The sequence below is a fragment of the Trachypithecus francoisi genome, unplaced genomic scaffold (genome assembly GCF_009764315.1).
Source record: "Trachypithecus francoisi isolate TF-2019V2 unplaced genomic scaffold, Tfra_2.0 Lachesis_group6, whole genome shotgun sequence".
NCBI classification, from domain to species: Eukaryota; Metazoa; Chordata; class Mammalia; order Primates; family Cercopithecidae; genus Trachypithecus; species Trachypithecus francoisi.
In genome coordinates, this window is record NW_022681471.1 from 113,180,798 (window position 1) to 113,199,849 (window position 19,052).

The 19,052-nt window shown below is 38.6% G+C and overlaps 1 protein-coding gene across 1 annotated transcript in view; it reads right to left on the reverse strand.

Annotated features, from left to right (window-relative positions):
• Positions 1-6,859: 6,859 nt before the first annotated feature.
• Positions 6,860-19,052, reverse strand: part of LOC117077330 (membrane-bound transcription factor site-2 protease) — a 60,804-nt gene continuing 48,611 nt past the window's right edge. Inside the window, exon 12 of the mRNA XM_033200997.1 lies at positions 6,860-6,990. Within this exon, the coding sequence (XP_033056888.1) occupies positions 6,969-6,990 (22 nt within the window). The 3' untranslated portion in view covers positions 6,860-6,968. The remainder of the gene's footprint in view (positions 6,991-19,052) is intronic.

Consider the following 19,052-nt stretch of genomic DNA (forward strand, 5'->3'; position numbering starts at 1 on the left):
AGAAAGCTACAATTTTCACTTGATCTTAGCCAAAAGGCCAAGAAGTGATGAAAGCTACACTTTTCTTTGCCCAGCTGAGTATATACCTAGTAAATGTAAAATGCTGTCACCTATGTATGTATTGCATGCTCCTTTATCCTCTTTTGCCACACAATCAACAAATGCATTGTTAGTTTTTGATTTCACAAAAAGCATGTCCTGTTTTGCTTGTGGTATCTGGTCTCCATCTGCCACATTAGTGTGCTTTCTACAATGCTTGCATCTAACAAGATAAAGTTGGCCACAGACTAAAGTAGCAGGTGCCAGGAATATGACCACTGTGATTATAAATTTGTTGATGTCTCCTTATAGTTCTTTCAATATTTGCTTACAGTGTTCTGAGCTGGTGAATTAGGTGCCGTTCACCAAACATAATCTGTTCTACCCATGTCCTGGCCTCCTATGATTTGGATAGGGCCATGTGACTCATTGTGGCCACTGTGTAATAAGAGTAACTTTCAGGCTAGGGCAACTTGTTGCTGATGTGTGACTTTCCAGAGCTCTTTTTTGCTCTAGTGTGGCAGCTGGCACAGTTTGACATGGTAGCTGATCCACAGACTAAGGTTCTGAGTCACTGTGGCAGTCAGAGCTGCCAGATAACCTGTGCTGGACATGTAGCATGAGTGGGAAATACATCTTTGTTGTTTGGGCTTGTTTGTTACAACAACATAACCTACCCTATCCCATCTGAGACAGGTATTTTAAAGAAGTAAAGTGACTGAACCAAGACATTTCTCCTAAAGAAGACACCAGATGGTGCTTTCTTCTAAAAGTAAAGACCATTAGGAAAATACAGGATACAAAATGTAATAAGAAAAGATCCATAGTTCTATTCTGTAGGCATTGCTAACATTTGTTGTATTTCTTTTTTTATGCAGATCGTTCATGCTTACTACAGAAATATGGAAAAATACATACAAGCAAACTGAAAAAAAAAATCTCCTTATACTTTTACCACTCAAAGACAACCAACTATTTTTGCGGAGAATATTCTTTTGGACTTATAGTTATATACTAAACATACACATTCTTACCTCTTCCTACTCTTTTAAGGGATTTTAATGTGTCTACCCTTTTAAACCTGAATTTTCACTTAATATATTAGGAACATGTTGTCTTGTTAAGAAACGTGTTTCAACATCATTGTATTGGCTGCTCATCTTTCCACTGTATTGTTGTACCGTAATTGATTTTTACAAATCTCTTATTATTTGAGTTGTTGGACATTTGAGTTGTTTCCACTTTTTTACTAAAAAAAAAATGAAAATTGTTTCTACTTTTTTGCATGGTGATTAATTTCCCTGTAACAGGCTTGGCGTGGTGGCTCACACCTGTAATCCCAGAACTTTGAAAGACCGAGGAGGATCACTTGAGCCCAGGAGTTCAAGGCCAGCCTGGGCAACATAGGGAGACCCCCATCTCTATTTAAAGAAAAAAAAAAAAAAAAAGCCAGGCATGGTGGCACATGCCTATGGTCCCAGCTACTCAGGAGACCGAGACAGGAGGATCACTTGAACACAGGAGTTCAAGGCCAGCCTGGGCAACATATGGAGACCCCATTTCTATGAAAAATACAAAAAATTAGCCAGGCATGGTGGTGCCTGCCTGTGGTCCCAGCTACTTGGGAGGCTGAGGCAGGAGGATTGCTTGAAACTGGGAGGTCAAGGCTGCAGTGAGCTGTGATCATGCCACTGCACTCTAGCTTGGGTGACAGAGTGAGATCCTGTCTCAGGAAAAAAAAAAAAAAAAAAATCCCTGTAGCCAATCATTTCCCCAGGATTAAGGATCTTAGATGTGGAATTTCTGGGTAAACAGCTTTGATTACACCAATTTATAGGATTTTGCTTGATTTCTTATGATATTATAATCATGTAGTGAGTATAGTTTCATATCCTGTTTTATCTTTTTATAAAGATATTTCCCCATGTTATCACACATGTTCTATAAAATATTTTTACTATGTTTATGTAGACATAAAGCTGAGTTAAGTTAGTGAATTTAATGTATCAATTCGACTGTTTTGGTTCTTGGACAGTTAGGTAGTTTACAGTTATTCACTGTGGTAAATCACACTTTTAGGAACATCTCTTTGTAAAAAGCCTAGTATATATTTAGGAGTATTACTTTAGAACTGTAGAATACATTTCCAGAAAAAGAATTACTGCCTCAAATGGCATGGACTCTTTTTAATTTTTTTTTTCTTTTTTTTAAGAGATGGGATCTTGCTCTGTCACCCAGGCTGGAGTGCAGTGGCACAATCATGGCTCACTGCAGCCTCCATCTCCTGGGCTCAAGCAATCCTCCTGCCTCAGGCTTCCAAGTAGCTGGGATTATAGGCATTGGGCATGAACCTTTTTGAGGTTGATGAGTGTTGATAAATTGCTTTCCAAACTAGTTTTATCAATCTACATTGTAATGTGTCATGTCTTATCATGACAAATTAGAGGCTAGATATTAGAACATTCTGATGGATTCCAGAACAATCCTCCATAGGGATCTTTAAAAGGAAAAAAAAAAAATTCCCTTCTCTGTGTTCCAGGTCAGCTTTTCAAAGATAGAAAAGACATTTAAAATACCAGGAAGGGTAATGTGAACTTAGTGTTCTTTATCATCTGTTTTATATCAGATCTTAGATTTGGATGGTGACTTTATTTCCAAGTGAAATGTTTTCACATTATCTCTACAAGCAAAGTAGGCATCTTAGGGAGATACTGAGGCACAATGAAAGTTTCTCTAAGTGACTTTCCAATAGCCATATAATTTATACTGAACTCACATCTATGGTCCACGTCTTGGGGAAGACTCTTGGCAATGTTAGTGAGGTTCAGGTTCACTTCAAGACACACTAGATATAAAACAATTTATTTATTTATTTATTTTTGAGATGGAGTTTCACTCTTGTCACCCAGGCTGGAGTGCAATGGCATGATCTCGGCTCACCGCAACCTCTGCCTCCTGGGTTCAAGCGATTCTCTTGCCTCAGCCTCCCGAGTAGCTGAGATAACAGGCACCTGCCACCGCATCCAGCTAATTTTTGTATTTTTAGCAGAGACAGGGTTTCACCATGTTAGGCAGGCTGGTCTCCAACTCCTGACCTCAGGTGATCCACCTGCCTTGGCCTCCCAAAGTGCTGGTATTACAGGCATAAACCCCTGCGCCCAGCCATAAAACAATTTTTTTTTAAGAAAAGGAACAGCAGAAAAGGAAGGCTCATGTAAGTCCTGTCTTTGTGTGAAAGAAAATATAACATCAAAAGAAGGAATTCCTCATAGAAAACAAATGATACCCACAAACTAGACTTCAAACTAACATTTTGCGGTTTATAAGAATCAAGGCTTCTCCTGACTTCAGTTGTTGAGATGACTGTAAAATGATAGCAATCTATTCTTTCCTCTGTAGGAATTCTAATGAACAAAGAACCAGTTTGTGTTGTATTTTAGACGTCAAGGTGCTTGGTGTAGAACAGGGTTTCTCAACCCTGGCACTATTGACATTTTGGGCTGGAGCATTCTTTGCTGTGGGGATTGTCCTGTGCACTGTGGATGTGTGGCAGCATCCTTGTCCTCTACCAAGGATGCCAGTGGCACCATGCCCCCATGTTGTGACAACCAAAAATGTCTCCAGACACTGCCAGGTGTCCTCTGGGATGGTATATTTAATTCTATTGTATAAGCCCTGACTATGTCCAGATGAATGACAGATAGAAAGGATGATGAGCTTGGACACTGATGTCCTTTAACGGATATTTTCATATTAATTTCACTTCTTTTTTTAGCTTGACCTGATATATTTTGAGAAAAATGGATGTCTCATCTCAGCAACTAAAAGAAAAAATAAAATGGACATCAATTGATAAGTATTCCAAATCTGTAAATCGAATGTGTGAGCTCCATATAAATTATAGGAATCTAAAATTTTAATGAAGATAGTTTTCTAGCAAAATAGCAGGTAGAAAAATGAATTCACTCATGTAATCACCTGTGAATAACAAAATTTTATCAGCAAGTGTCTTTTTCTATTTATCAGGTAAAATATAAGGTCAGATGTCTGGGTTTTCTAAGGCATCACAGAAACTATTTCAAAGCTACTTTGTGAATTCTTTCCATCTGGAAAATTTACATGACATTTCAAATAGGACAACTCAAAAGTCCCATCACAATCAGAATAAAGGACACATTTGAATTGAAATCCTTAAGAAAAACTTTGACTAAGATCAGCAGTCTTGTCTTGCTCTTAAAATTTAAAGTAAATGTTTCTAGATTGTATTCTAATAATTGTGCCAAAACACTTAGCCAAAAAGATTTTTTACAATGTATATTTTCATATATATTGTAGGATGTTTTTCCTAGTATATTATGAACTAATCTTTCTGACCCTGTGATACCTGACATTTACCAGGGCAACCCGCAGGTGTTTAAACTGGCAAACTCCCTTATATCATCATTACAAGGATTTTCTCATATGCTTATGCTTAGGAACATGCCCTACCAATATCTGAGAGAAAGTTAGTCAATATTTGGTGTAAAATAGATTCCTCCTGGACTGTATTTAAAATCGCATTGAATAAGTTAAGAAGCTTTCAGTTGTGAATAACAATATCCAGCTAGAAGTGTTACACCTGGCCAGGTACAATGGCTCACGCCTATAATCCCAGGAGTTTGGGAGGCTAAAGCAGGAGGATCACTTGAGCCCAGGAGTTTGAGACCAGTCTGGGCAACATAGCAAGACCCTGTCTCTTTTAAAAAAAAAATTAGCTAGGCATGGTGACACATGTCTGTGGTTCCAGCTACTCAGGAGGCTGACACGGGAGGATCACTTCAAGCCCGGGAGTTTGACGCTGCAGTGAGCCGTGATCATGCCATTGCACTGTAGCCTGGGCAACACAGTGAGACCCTGTTTCAAAAAAAGTCACATATCTAACAGGAAGTTGTATCATTTTACCTAATAAGATGTTTAGAAAGTGTGATGGTTAATACTGAGTGTCAACTTGATTGGATTGAAGGATGCCAAGTATTGATCCTGAGTGTGTCTGTGAGGGTGTTGCCAAAGGAGATTAACATTTGAGTCAGTGGACTGGGAAAGGCAGACCCACCCTTAATCTGGGTGGGCACCATCTAATCAGCTGCCAGCATGGGTAGAATAGAAAGCAGGCAGAAAAATGTGAAAAGACTAGACTTGCCTAGCTTCCCAGCCTACATCCTTCTCCTGTGTTGGATGCTTCCTGCCCTCAAACATTGGGCTCCAAGTTCTTCAGTTTTGGGACTCAGACTGGCTCTCCTTGCTCCTCAGATTGCAGACTGCCTATTATGGGACCTCTTGATTGTGTGAATTAATACTTAATAAACTCTCATATATGTGTGTGTGTATATCTATCTATATCTATATATCTCTATCTCTATATCTATATCTATATCTATATCTATATCTATCTATCCTATTAGTTCTCCCTCTAGAGAACCCTGACTAATATAGAAGGTGATGGTCCCAAGCTAAACAGTGTCATCATCAGTGATCCAGGTTCTTTCCATCCTGTTTGTTGACATCCTTAGCACGTTTGCTTTGTCCACTGCTTAATGGCTGCAATATAGCTTCCATAGCTCCCATGAAATGAAATGTCTATGAAATGTCAGGAAGGAAGAGGTGGGGGAAAAAAGCTCTCCTTGAATATCTCTTGTTTTCATTACCATGAAAAATCTTTCTAAAAGCCTTTTGGAGAGTGTAGCTGAAAGGTTAATTTGACCAGATGGGTCATGGTGGCCAGTCCTATATGCAAAGGAGGCTGAAAGAGAGTGTCTGGCATTTTTAGCCCTTCTTATGGGAAGCAGGCTCTGCCAGAAGGAAAGAGAGAGAGAAATGGCTTTTGGGTAGGCAATCAAAAGTGTGTGCAAAATCATATTTTTGGAGAATGTTCCTTAGTCTAAAAAACAGTAATATTACAATAGTTCTACAAGCATTCTAAATAGCTACCACTTCTCTATATTTTCTGTTTTTGTTTTTTTTTTTGACAGTTTTTTGAGACAGAGTCCTCCTCCCTCACTCAGGCTGGAGTATATTGGTGTGATTCTAGCTCACTGCAGTATCGAACTCCAGGGCTCAGGCAATACTGCCTCAGCCTCCTGAGTAGCTGGGACTACAGATGCATGTCACCATGCTTGGCTAATTAAAAAAAAATTTGTAGAGGCAGAGTCTTGCTATGTTGCCCAGACTGGTCTTGAACTCTTGGCCTCAAGCTATCCTCCCAAAGTGCTGAGAGTGTGGGCCATTGTGCTGAGCCTATATTTCCTGTTTTGATTTGAAAATTAAAAATGAAACTTAAGAAACACAATCAAGTATGGGAATATTATATACTATGTAAAACAATTGTAAGTATGTTAGGGCTTAAGTAAGTTGCTAGGATAAAAGCCAACTTGATTTCCCCCTTAGTAAGGGAGATTCTTGAGATCCTGTGTGTAGTGTTATCTCCACAGACCTTGTGTATTCAAAAAGATGTGCTAATGGTGTTTATGTGCTAATGGGAAATAATTTAGTTACAGGCTGCCTCCAGTTATTTCTTGTTTTTTATTTTTTTTTCCTTTTTGTAGAGAATGGGGTCTTGCTACATTGCCCAGGCAGGTCTTGAACTCCCGGGCTCAAGCTATCCTCCTGCCTCTGCCTCCCAAAGAGCTGGGATTACAGGCATGAGCCACTGCATCCAGCCTGCCTCCTGTTATTTTATTTGGAATCTGTTTCATACCAGTACTCTCCAAAATGTGCTAGACGTCCTTACTCACAGTTAGTTAGGTTGAATCCCTCAAGGTCCATCTCTTATGGGTGCCCTTACTTGCAGTAGACTTAGGCTGGTTGAAGCATAGCCGTTTTTCTTGGAAATGGGTGGCTTCTTCATTTTGGACACACTCTTTGAACATTCTGCTTCAAGAATGGGACTGGTGTCATGTGGTCCAGCAACAACTCCTGCAAGACAAAGAGATGCAGGCTTTGAGTTTCCTGGGGTGGCCCCTGACATGGCCATATTCCCCTCTGGGCTCTGAGGCCAGATTTGCCCTTGAAGCTCTATTGCTTCATAGAGGCAAAGGCACGGGCGTGCTAGGGAGAAGGGACCTGAAAGCTTCACCTCGAAAGTCACCAGTGGGCAGCACAGCTAAAACCTGGATCCCACATATTTCTTGTTCCATTTCTCCTGTTTTTATCCTTTAATGTTTACAGGGATTAGACAACAATCAAACCACAAGACAAGGCAAATGCATTTCCAATGCACTCAGATGACACCAAAGATTGATGATTCCTCTCCTGCAAAGTTCAGTCTTGACAGACCTCTTTTCTTTTTCTCAGAGGAGGAAAAAAAAGCCATGACCAAACTCTCTCTCACTTCATATGACTAAAAGATGATATTTTTTCCTCTTTGAAGAATACTGCATATATGTTTTTACACTGAGCAGGGAGCTAATTCTACTTGACTAAAGTTCACCTGCCTGCCATACTTCCAACCTGGGGAATCTTCTTAATTTGTCTGGCTCCCTTTTCAATAGCAGAGAGAACAATTATGCTTGTCCAGCTCCTTGTCTCCAATAGCTGAGAGCAGTGATAAACTGGAGTACACAAATATGGAGGGGGATCGTTTTCTACTTTAAAGTGGCCTGTATCTATCCATTCAAGAGATCTCATTGGGCACTGTTATGAACGAGGCACTGTGAGGGTGGCAATACCAAGAGAAAACATGGGATTTCAGTCCCCAAGGAGTTTATAAACCAGGAAAGGAAATAAGGACACATGAAGTTGTACATGAGTGCCATGAGCACAAGTGTTTATAAAACTTAAGACACATGCTACAACAGAAATGAACCCTGAGGACATCATGCTAAGTGAAATAAGCCAATCACAAAAGGACAAATACTGTATGATTCCCTTTTTGTATAATTACCTTTTAGTTTTAAATTTTTATTTTATTTATGTATTTTTTAAGATGGAGTTTTGCTCTTGTTGCCCAGGCTGAAGTGCTGTAGCCTGATTTCCGCTCACTTCAACCTGGACCTCCCAGGTTTAGGCGATTATCCTGCCTCATCCTCCCGAATAGCTGGGACTACAGGCTCCCACCACCACGCCCAGATAATTTTTTTTTTGTATTTTTAATAGAGATGGGGTTTCACCATGTTGGTCAAACATCTGACCTCAGGTGATCCACCCACCTCAGCCTCCCAAAGTGCTGGGATTATAGGCGTGAGCCACCGCACCTGGCCTATTTTATCTTGAGGCAGGGTCTTGCTCTGTCGCCCAGAATGGAGTGCAGTGGCGCCATCACAGCTCACTGCAGCCTCGACCTCCTGGGCTCAAACGATGCTCCTGCCTTAGCCTCCCAAGTAGCTGGGACTACAGGTATGCACCACCACTCCCAGCTAATTTTTAATATTTTTTATAGACAACAGGTCTCACTGTGTTGCCCAGCCTGGTCTCAAACTCCTGAGCTCAAGCAATCCTCCTGCCTTGGCCTCCCAGAATGCTGCGATTACAGGTGTGAGCCACCACGCCTGGCCTGATTCCACTTATATCTACAGCAGTCAAATTCACAGAGACAGAAAGTAGAATGGTGGTTACCAGGGGCTAGGGGGAAGGGAGGAGTGGGGAGTTGGTGTTGAAATGGTACAGAATTTCAGTTTTTGCAAGATGAAAAAGTTCTAGTGATGGATAGTGGGAATGGTTGCATAACAATGTGAATGTACTTAATACCACTAAACAGTACATTTTAAAATTGCTAATATAGTACATTTTATGTTACGTATATTCTTACCACACTTAAAACACTTGAGAAGGAGAAATATCAAATTGTGGTATAACGTAAAGGAAACAACTTGGGGCTAAAATAACCTGAGTTTTCATTCTGTTATTTCTATTGACTGACTGTGTGATTTTAGCCAAATCTTTTAACTTCATTAAATGTCCTTATCTGTGATGCAGAGAAAATGATAACCTAACTTGTAAGGTTATTGGGATAATTCAACGAGGTAATGTATGAGAAAGCCGTTTAGCTAAACGTATGGTATGATAAAAAAAAGTTTTTATCATGGGTGTGATGAGGGAAGACTTCATAAAGGAAACAGGACTTGAACTGGTCTTAGAAGGGTAGGCAATAACATTTATTGAGGCCTACTGTATCCTCATCTCAGTTCATGTAGCAAATGTTTGAAGATACTATCCTCATTTTACAGATATACAAATTAAGATACAGAGATTTTGCACAAACCCAAAAGGCAGCTCTGTCTTTCAAATTCATCATCCTTTTCACTCATAGGAAGTTGTGAGTAAAAAAGTGTTGAAAGTGGAAACAGAGTAAAAAAAAAAAAAAAAAAAAAGCAGAGGTGATAAATAAGCGCAGAACCTTGTTCTTTTAAAAATAATTTTATTTTGAAATAATTTCAAAAACAAGTTTCAAGAAGAGTACAAAAAATCCCTCAAATTCTTCACCCAGATTCAACAATTATTAATGTTTTGCTACATTTGCTCTATTATCTCATTCTCTCAGAACATTTGGAAGTAAGCTTCAAACACCATGCCCTTCTATTCTGTCAGAGAGGAAAAACTGTTCCTCTGCCCTCTTTGGTTCTTTTCTTGGAGCACTGTAAATAAACTGATAAAAGACAGATTCACAAGAAAAAGCAACATTTAATTATGTTGGTTGGCATGGAAACTCACAAGGAAATGTGACTCAAGGAGGTGGTTAGAATTTGGGGCTTATATACTGTATTAGTCCATTCTCATGCTGCTAATAAAGACATACCTGAGACTGGGTAATTTATAAAGGAAAGAGGTTTAATGGACAGACTGGGTAATTTATAAAGGAAGGAGGTTTAATGAATTCACAGTTCCACATGGCTGGGGAAGGCCTCACAATCATGACAGAATGCGAAGAGCAAGGCATGTCTTACACGGTGGCAGGCAAGAGAGCATGTACAGGAGAAGCCCCCTTTATAAAACCGTCAGATCTCATGAGACTTATTCACTATCACGAGACTAGCATGAGAAAGACCCACCCCCATGATTCAATTACCTCCCCCTGGGTCCCTCCCATGACACATGGGAATTATGGGAGCTACAATTCAAGATGAGATTTTGGTGAGGACACAGCTAAACCATATCACATACCATCTTAATTGGGTATGGGGAGGGTCAGAGGACACTTCTGGGAGAACTAATAACTTCTTAGAAGGGGTTTGGGGACGGGCACTTACGGAAAAAAATGATTTTTTTGAAAGATAAATGAACCCTTAGGAGAATAGATGGGAGATATGAGTTTGGTGACAATGTCTGTTTGGGTGTGGTGCCAACTTCTCATCTCCATCTATGTTGCTCTCAGGGAGGAGATTTATGGCAATTGAGGGTTTTGTTTTGTTTTGGTTTTGGGTAGATTCTGCTTTTAGACAGATAAAGAGATTTCAGGAACTTGGCTGGGCGCGTTCACACCTGTAATCCCAGAACTTTGGGAGGACGAGGCGGGTAGATCGCTTGAGGCCAGGAGTTTGAGACCAGCCTGGCCAAAATGGTGAAACCCCGGCTCTAGTAAAAATACAGAAATGAGCTGGGCATGGTGGAGTGCACCTGTAATCCCAGCTACTCAGGAGGCTGAGGCAGGAGAATCACTTGAACCCGGGAAGTGAAGGTTGTAGTGAGCCAAGATCATGCCATTGCACCCCAGCCTGGGTTACAGAGCGAGACTCTGTCTCAAAAAAAAAAAAAAAAAAGGCCATCCCAATTAAGATGGTATATGATATGGTTTAGCTGTGTCCCCATCCAAATCTTATTTCTCCTTCAGCCAAAAATAATTTTTAATGAAACAATGACTTATTCCAAATCCCTTCAACTCTTATACTTCAGCCTGTGTTGCCTGAGAAGTTAAGCACAGAACATTCTCTAAATCAGGACATTCAATGCTATTAGCCCAGAGCTGAGCACCCTGTGCCTATTCCTCAAGTACCTCTTTGCTGGTATTTTAATCTAGAAATGGGGTTGGCTAAGCTTCTTGCAGCTATGCGAGGAATCTGTCTTACTCAGCAAAGATTTCTAAGGTGTCTATTCAAATATTTCTAAGGTGCAAAATAGTGTTCTAGACACGACTCAAGTGATGTTTGATGGAGAGCCACATGAGGTTCTCTATCAAAACCACAGACAACCATGATTGCATCCATTTTTCCTCCTCTTAGAAAGCATCCCTCTTAATGAAGGCTCTATTGTGCCCTGGTTCTCATCTCTTCCTTCAATTATTTTATCTTGGGTCCTTTCCATTAGCACCAAAAACATGCACACGATTCTCCTATTGCTAAAACAATGATCACAAGTTTCTCCTACATCCTTCACTAGGTCCCACAGTTTTTCTCTCCTCCCCTTCCAAATTGAACTTCTCGATGGCATTTTCTGTATTTGCAGTCTCTACCCGCACACACCCCATCCACTCCACCATCCACTCCACCATCCACTCCAACTTGGCTCAACTTCTCCTGCCACACTAGAGTTGCTCTCATAAGATCATTTATGAACTCTTCTACTATAGGGGTCCCCAACCCCCAGGCCACAGACTGGTACGGATCTATGGCCTGTTAGGAACTGGGTTGCACAGCAGGAGGTGAGTGACAGGTGAGCCAGAGAAGCCTCATCTGTGTTTACAGCTGCTTCTCACTGCTTGCATTACCACCTGAGCTCTGCCCGCTATCAGGTCAGTGGCAGCATTAGATTCTCATAGGAGTGAGAACACTATTGTGAACTGTGTGTGCATGCAAGGGGCCTAGGTTATACGCTCCTTATGAACATCTAATGCCTGATTATCTGTCACTGTCTCCCACCACCCCTGGATGGGGGGCCGTCTAGTTGCAGGAAAACAAGCTCAGGACTCCCACTGATTCTACATTATGGTGAGTTGTATAATTATTTCATTATATATTATAATGCCATAATAATAGAAATAAAGTGCACAATAAATGCAATGCGCTTGAATTCATCCTGAAACCATCCCCAACCTCCGGTCCATGGAAAAATTGTCTTCCATGAAACCAGTCCCTGGTGCCAAGAAGGTTGGGGACTGCTGTTCTACTAGAACCCATGGATATTTTTCAGTCCTCATTCTACATCATTTATCTTTTAGCAACATCTCATATTATGGACATCCCCCTCTTCTTGACACATTCTCTTCCTTTTCTCTGATACCAAACTCTTTCGGTTTTCCTTCTAATTTTCTGAAGCTCCTTTGTTTCCTCTTCCTGCACTTTTTTCTTTTTTTAACTTAAATGCCGGTGTTTCTGAGATCTTTATCCTAGGACACCTTCCCTTTCCATTTTTCCCTATTTTTGCTGGACAATATGCACTTCCATGGGTTCAATTATTATTTGGGGTCCATCAGCTCGCAGATGGCATCTCCAACTAATTTCCCCTAAGTTCCAGATCTGTACATACAACTGCCTACTTGCCATCTCCACTTGGAAGTCTCTCAGGTATTCAAACTCAAGAGTTCCAAATTGAGGCTGGCCTGGTGGCTCACACCTGTAATGCCAGCACTTTGGGAGACCGAGGTGGGCGGATCACCTGAGGTCAGGAGTTCAAGACCAGCCTGGCCAACATGGTGAAACCTTGTCTCTACTGAAAATACAAAAATTGGCTGGGTGTGGTGGCGCGTGCCTGTAATCCCAGCTACTTGGGAGGCTGAGGCAGGAGAATCACTTGAACCCGGGAGGTGGAGGTTGCAGTGAGCCAAGATAGAGCCACTGCACTCCAGCCTGGGTGACAGAATGAGACTCCATCTCGAAAAAAAAAAAAAAGTTCCAAATTGAACTGCTCCTTTTCTTGTGTTCCCTAGCTCTGTCAATGGTATTTCCATCATTTCATTGCCTTCTTGACTCCTTGAACTCAATACACACCTAACCATTAAATACAGTGTAGTTTACAGTCTACTTTTGGTTTGTTCTCTTCTTCCTTCTGATCTCTACTGCCGCCACTGTATTTGCCATCACTGTCATCTCTTGTTGAAGATTACTGAAATAGTCTTTTTTTTTTTTTTTTTTTTGAGATGGAGTTTCACTCTTGTCACCCAGGCTGGAGTGAAATGGCATGAATCACTGCAACCTCCACCTCCCAGGTTCAAGTGATTCTCCTGCCTCAGCCTCCTAAATAGCTGGGATTATAGGTGCCTGCCGCCACGCCCAGCTAGTTTTCATATTTTTAGTAGAGACAGGGTTTCACCATGTTGGCTAGGCTGCTCTCGAACTCCTGACCTCAAGTGATCCACCCACCTCGGCCTCCCAAAGTGCTGGGATTACAGGCATGAGCCACCACACCAAGCTGTGAAATAGTCTTCTAACCAATTTCTTTGCTGCCAGACTTGCTATTCTCCCATCCATGCTTTACCTTTAGCTGAGATGATCCACTCAAAAGGCAAATCTTGCTTGAAATTTTCAATGACTTCCTATTTGCGATGAGGCTAAAGTGCATACTCTTTTTAACATATTTCTAAGACTTGGCCCTGCTAACCTTCATAGCTTAATCTTTTGCCACTGTGTGCTTGTAACACTTAGTAGTTCTCAACATGTATCCATTGGTTTGAAAACAAATGGGATTTTTTTCTTACAAAATACAAAAGAGAAAAATTGTATTATTTACTGCTGTATCCCCAGAGCCTAGAACAGTGCCTGGCACATAATAAGTGTGTAATAGACATTTGTTAAATGAATGAAAGACTTTATGTATTGGTTCCAGTGATTAAAGAATAGGGATGAATATGAAAAATGGAACTTTTAAAAACCAGTAGCCATCTCTTAGTGCATCATATTTGTAAGAGTCATATTCTAATGTTTGACAAGCTTAAAAACCTACTACAGTGAGCTCAGAAGAAAAACATTTCAAATAGGAAAAAAGCACAGCTAACCAACTTCTTTTAAACTCATCATTTATTATAAATAGAAAAAACAGTTTAAATCTTATAATAAAATACAAATTCATAGTATCTACATTACCCCTAATTTTCATGATTAAATTATGACAATAAAAATTAATGCATGTATTTGAACAAATAATCAAGAAATGCAATGTTCCATGCTTAATCGTTATATAACTAAAACAGATGAAGATAAAATACTTACATTAAAATCAGGGTATCTGTTCCAAAGACAGATTGCCTTTTTACCTTTAAAATGAATAGTAAATGATTCAGTGATAGATAGAAGAGTTAAAGCTTGAAAATCTATGAAGCAAAAAATATTTTAATTAAGAAGGTGGTGAAAACAGTACCTTAGATAATGACATATGTTAAGGGTGATCTCCAGATTGCTAGTCTTACATTGTTTAGGAATGAGAAACACTATTTCCATAAAAAATAAATCCACCTAAAGGAAAAAAAAATGATTTAAGTACTCTATTCTAATGAAACACATGAGATATATACTCATTTCATTGTATTACTGAACTGTGAAAGTAAATTAATAAATAGTTGTCTCTCATATGAAGACTAGCCATCTCTTTTGGCTGGCTGGCCAATCATTTGAGGAAAACAAAACATAAGGTTATATCCCTACTTTGCACCAACATGAAAACATATTCCACATGGGTTAAATAGTTAAATATTTTAAAAAATTAGATCACAAAATTATTACAAGAAAATGTGAATATTTATAAAATCTTGGAGTGGGGGAGACTTTCAAAACATATCACCAAAAGTAGTAAACAAAACAAAGATTGACAGACCATAATATATTGAAAACAAAAATGAGCATTATACTTAAATGAAGTTTTAACATATTTACATGTAACAAATCGAACGGTACAGCTGAGCTTACGAGGAAAAGCAGTAAAAAGATAATCCCTCACATGAAAAATGGGCAAAGGTTGTGCATTAAAAAAAAGAAGACAATGGCCAACAAACACATTTTAAAATATTCAACTTTTTTAAAAAAATCAAAAATACAAATTAAAACAAGATGCCATCTTTGGATACCCAATTAACAGAAAAAAATTAAATGTAGACTATATACATAACTGTTCATGCTTCAAGAAAGTCATCTTTAGGATTTTCCTGAGAGTTTCTAGAACTGTCTAAAGAGTCATAGAATGCAAAAAAATTTAGTTGTAAGGATATTCCTAACGGTTTTATTTATAATATTGCAAAATTAGAAATAATAGGGGCTGATTAAATTATGGCATATTTAACACTGCAATATTATATGGCCACTGAAATAACATTAGAATATTAATAACATAAAAGTGTTTGTAATATATTGTCAAGTTTAAACACTGGCTTACCAGTTTATGCATAATACAACCCTGTTTGTTTTCAATAAATCACAATTTATTTTCATTAACCTGTTCTCTGTGATTAAAGTGTATTTCTTTTCTGATAAGAAAGAAATTATTTTTCTATAAAGGCCAAAAAATTACATTTCTACCTCCTTCTGTTCTAACTTCTTTTTCCTAGGCATTTCCTTGACAGAAAAGGGGTACTCCAAACTGGAGAAGGGAATGTGTTGTAAATTACAAAGTGCTACCTCCCATTATAGATTTCTGGTAATACATAAAGGCTAGAAAAAAAGTAGAAGCCATTAAAAGATGGAAACAAAGAAGTTCAAAGGTAAGAAAAGACTGCTAGGAATAAAGTATGAAAGCCAAGGAACTGTAAGGTATGGTCAAATATGTTTGTAAGTCCTTTGTAAAATGTGATTCCTGAACAATGAAAAGGAATAAGAAGGTGACAACCACTGAAGGGAAATAATGGGCAAAGGATATGGATAAGGAATCTACCAAAGCATACACATTTTAACAAAGAAGTTTAAGCTGGGCATGCCTATAATCTCAGTACTTTGGAAGGCCAAGGCAGGAGGATCACTTGAGCTCAGGAGTTTGAGACCAGTCTGAGCAACATAGCGAGGTCTCCAAAAAAAAAAAAAAAAAAAAAAAAAAAAATATATATATATATATATATATTAATTAGCTGGGCATGGTGGCACATGCATGTGGTCCCAGCTACTCAGGAGGCTGAGATGGGAGGATTGCTTGAGCTCAGGAGGTCAAGGCTGCATTTAGCTGTGATCGTGCCACTGCATTCCAGCCTGGTTGATAGAGCAAGATCCTGTCTCGAAAAAAATTAAAAACTTTAGCCTCTTTTCTAACAATAACAACAAAATGCAAATTAAAATGAACATGTAAAAAAAAGATTATTTTGAAATATAAGATCCTAGACTATGCACAGAGTAGAAAGCTTTTTATTGTCTGATTGGTGGTTTCAAAGGCCATCCTATTGTCAATTCTCTCCTATATGGTTTCTCATAGTGCTTCCTTCTGAGTTAACATGCTGTTTTCATAAGACCAGCTGTAAATGCTAGCCTATGTTACTATCAGCAAACACACTCGTGAACACAGGTTATTTTGACTAGTTACAGGAAGCAAAATCCCTAGCCATTTGCTTAAATACTGTGATTGTTGGTCCATTTTGATTGGGGAAGAAATGCTTAAAAGATCCAAGGCCTGGAAGAAACTCTGGACAATCAGAACCAGCTTGAAGGCACTGGAAGCCTAGAAGCCGTATCAAAAGGAGGCAATATCTAACACCAGCACAGACTGAGATCTCAGTGCAAATTAAGTCCTAATCCTTCCTGCATTCTGAAAAGAAGTCGTTAAGTTCATAATACCAGTAATGACTTGAGCATCCCAGGCACCATATTAACCACTTTATGTAAGCTGTTTTATATAATAGTCTTAAAAAGGAAAATACTATGATGTTTATTTTAAGGATAGTTAAGTCTATATAGAAAAATAAACCTTGATTCCCTACCTCATATCATATGTTCCAGAAATTAAGGATCTCATCATGAAAGTACAACTTTAAAGCAAGTAGAAGAAAATGTAAGAGAATACTGTTGTGACCCTGGGACAGGACTTTTTCAATAAGACCTACAAAACACAAACAATTACTCAAGAGATTAATGGATCTTACTATATTAAACTAAAGATCATTGTTCAACAAACAACCTCATAAATAAAATTTATGGGAAACTGGGAAAAATTATTTGTAGCATCTACAATGGACAAGAGATTGATATCTAGGACTCGGGTTGCTCTGCAAGCAGACTGATATCTGGAACATAGGTTGTTCTGAATATTTGTAAAACATAGCAAATATTTTAGGCTTTTGGTTATATGATCTCTGTTGCACCTGCTCAACTCAGCCATTATAGCACAAAAGCAGCCATCGAATACATGAATGAATGTGTTCCAATAAAACACAATAAAAGTTTATTTACAAAAATTGGTAGTGAGCAAGATTTGGCCTGCAGGCCATAATTTGTTGACCTCCAATCAAGAATATACAAGAAATTTCTACGGATCAAACAGAAAATTTTAGGACACACAATAGAAAACTGGGCAAAGGATATCAATAAGCAAGTGGCAGAATGAAAAACCCAAAGGGCTAAACAAGTGTATGAATGTGCAACTCTATTAATAATCTAAGAAATGCAAATTAAAATGAAATGTTATCTTTTTTGAAATGTCATTTTAAACCCAACAGATTTGTCAGAACATGGAAGTCAGATAATTCAGGTGGAGGCAAGGGTGTGGGCAAACATGGAACCCTCATGCCTTGCCAATAAGAGGGTCAGTTACAAAAAGACATTTTTGGAGGGCAATCTAGCAGTGCTAAGGGAAATCAAGTATGTGTTTCCATACTCCATATAAAGGGGGGCTCTTTCATAAAGGGCAGCAGGAAGCCTTATAACATTACACATACATTATGTTTACTTTGTAATTAAAGACAATATACACGATCTTTATTTTTCTCATTTCACTTTGGATGGACAAAAATACCACCATAGACTGTCACTAGTCTACAAACCAGAATGTGTTTTAGAAATGAAGAAATTCTTAATATTCTTAGAGTCTAATTCTTTTACAGTTTAGAGTTCCATATCTTTAAGAGAATTGGCTTTAGAATGCTTGATTAGATTAATAGGATGCTAAATTTAAGATAAAGTGAGAGTTCAATTTTATACTGTGGAGAGTCAATCACAGGGTTCTACTCTTAGATCCTTCTAGGTTTTCCCTCCTCTACAGTGTCAGGAGCATGTCAGTAGAAAAGTTTGAGAAGCATTCAGTAAATAAGAAGGGACAATTATTGACTATCCATCAATCTTTAGCTAAATAAAAATAACATATATGGGTGTTTTTTCCTCCCTTTAATGGAAAATTAAATTACACAATATAACCTGCTTCATAATTAGCCATTTTTTTCTACCTCCACCCCGAGTATAACTTATTGTAGCACTGAGTTCTGAAACAGAGGGGTTTCCTTTCATTGAATTCATATGTCGTGGTCTGATAAAATATACAATGGATTATTCAAATTAGTAGTACTCTTGCTGTAGCAAGGAGTAGCTTTCAAATGCACTGTAGCTTGCAAATGCACTGATTAAAAAGGCTTATTGTCTCAAAGAAAGTATATTTACATGCTTAAAAATAACTTATTCAACTCTATTATGTTGCTGAAAACCATTCCAGAGTTAAAATAGTTGTGAAATAACTAAAACACATTTTTCCCTCCCAGTCTTTTATCACATGTACATTTACTTAAAAGGTTAGATTATACGAAAGCATATGCATACTGTTTGATTGGACATTAAGAGAAAAATAGTTTACATGGAATTGAATACTTAAAGTTAACACATAAAGGGAGAATTTGATAGTATTTAATTATATCTCAATAAAGCTGTTAAAAAAGTGGCTTAATCAGTCATCTAGTCTTGTGGCTCTTAACTGTAGTGTAATGGGATCAGAGGCAAGAATTAGTGGAATGAGGCTAACCAATCAAAAACTGGGCTACATTCCTAGCCTATTTTATCTGGCCCTTAGTACCAGAGAGAGGGAGAGAGAGAGAGAGAGAGACAGAAAGAGAGAGAGAGAAAGAGAGAGAAAGACAGAGAGTATGGAGGAAGCGCTAGGGCAAAAGGTCAAAAGAACAAAATGCCATAGTTAAAACATTCTCTTTCAAGAATTCCTAA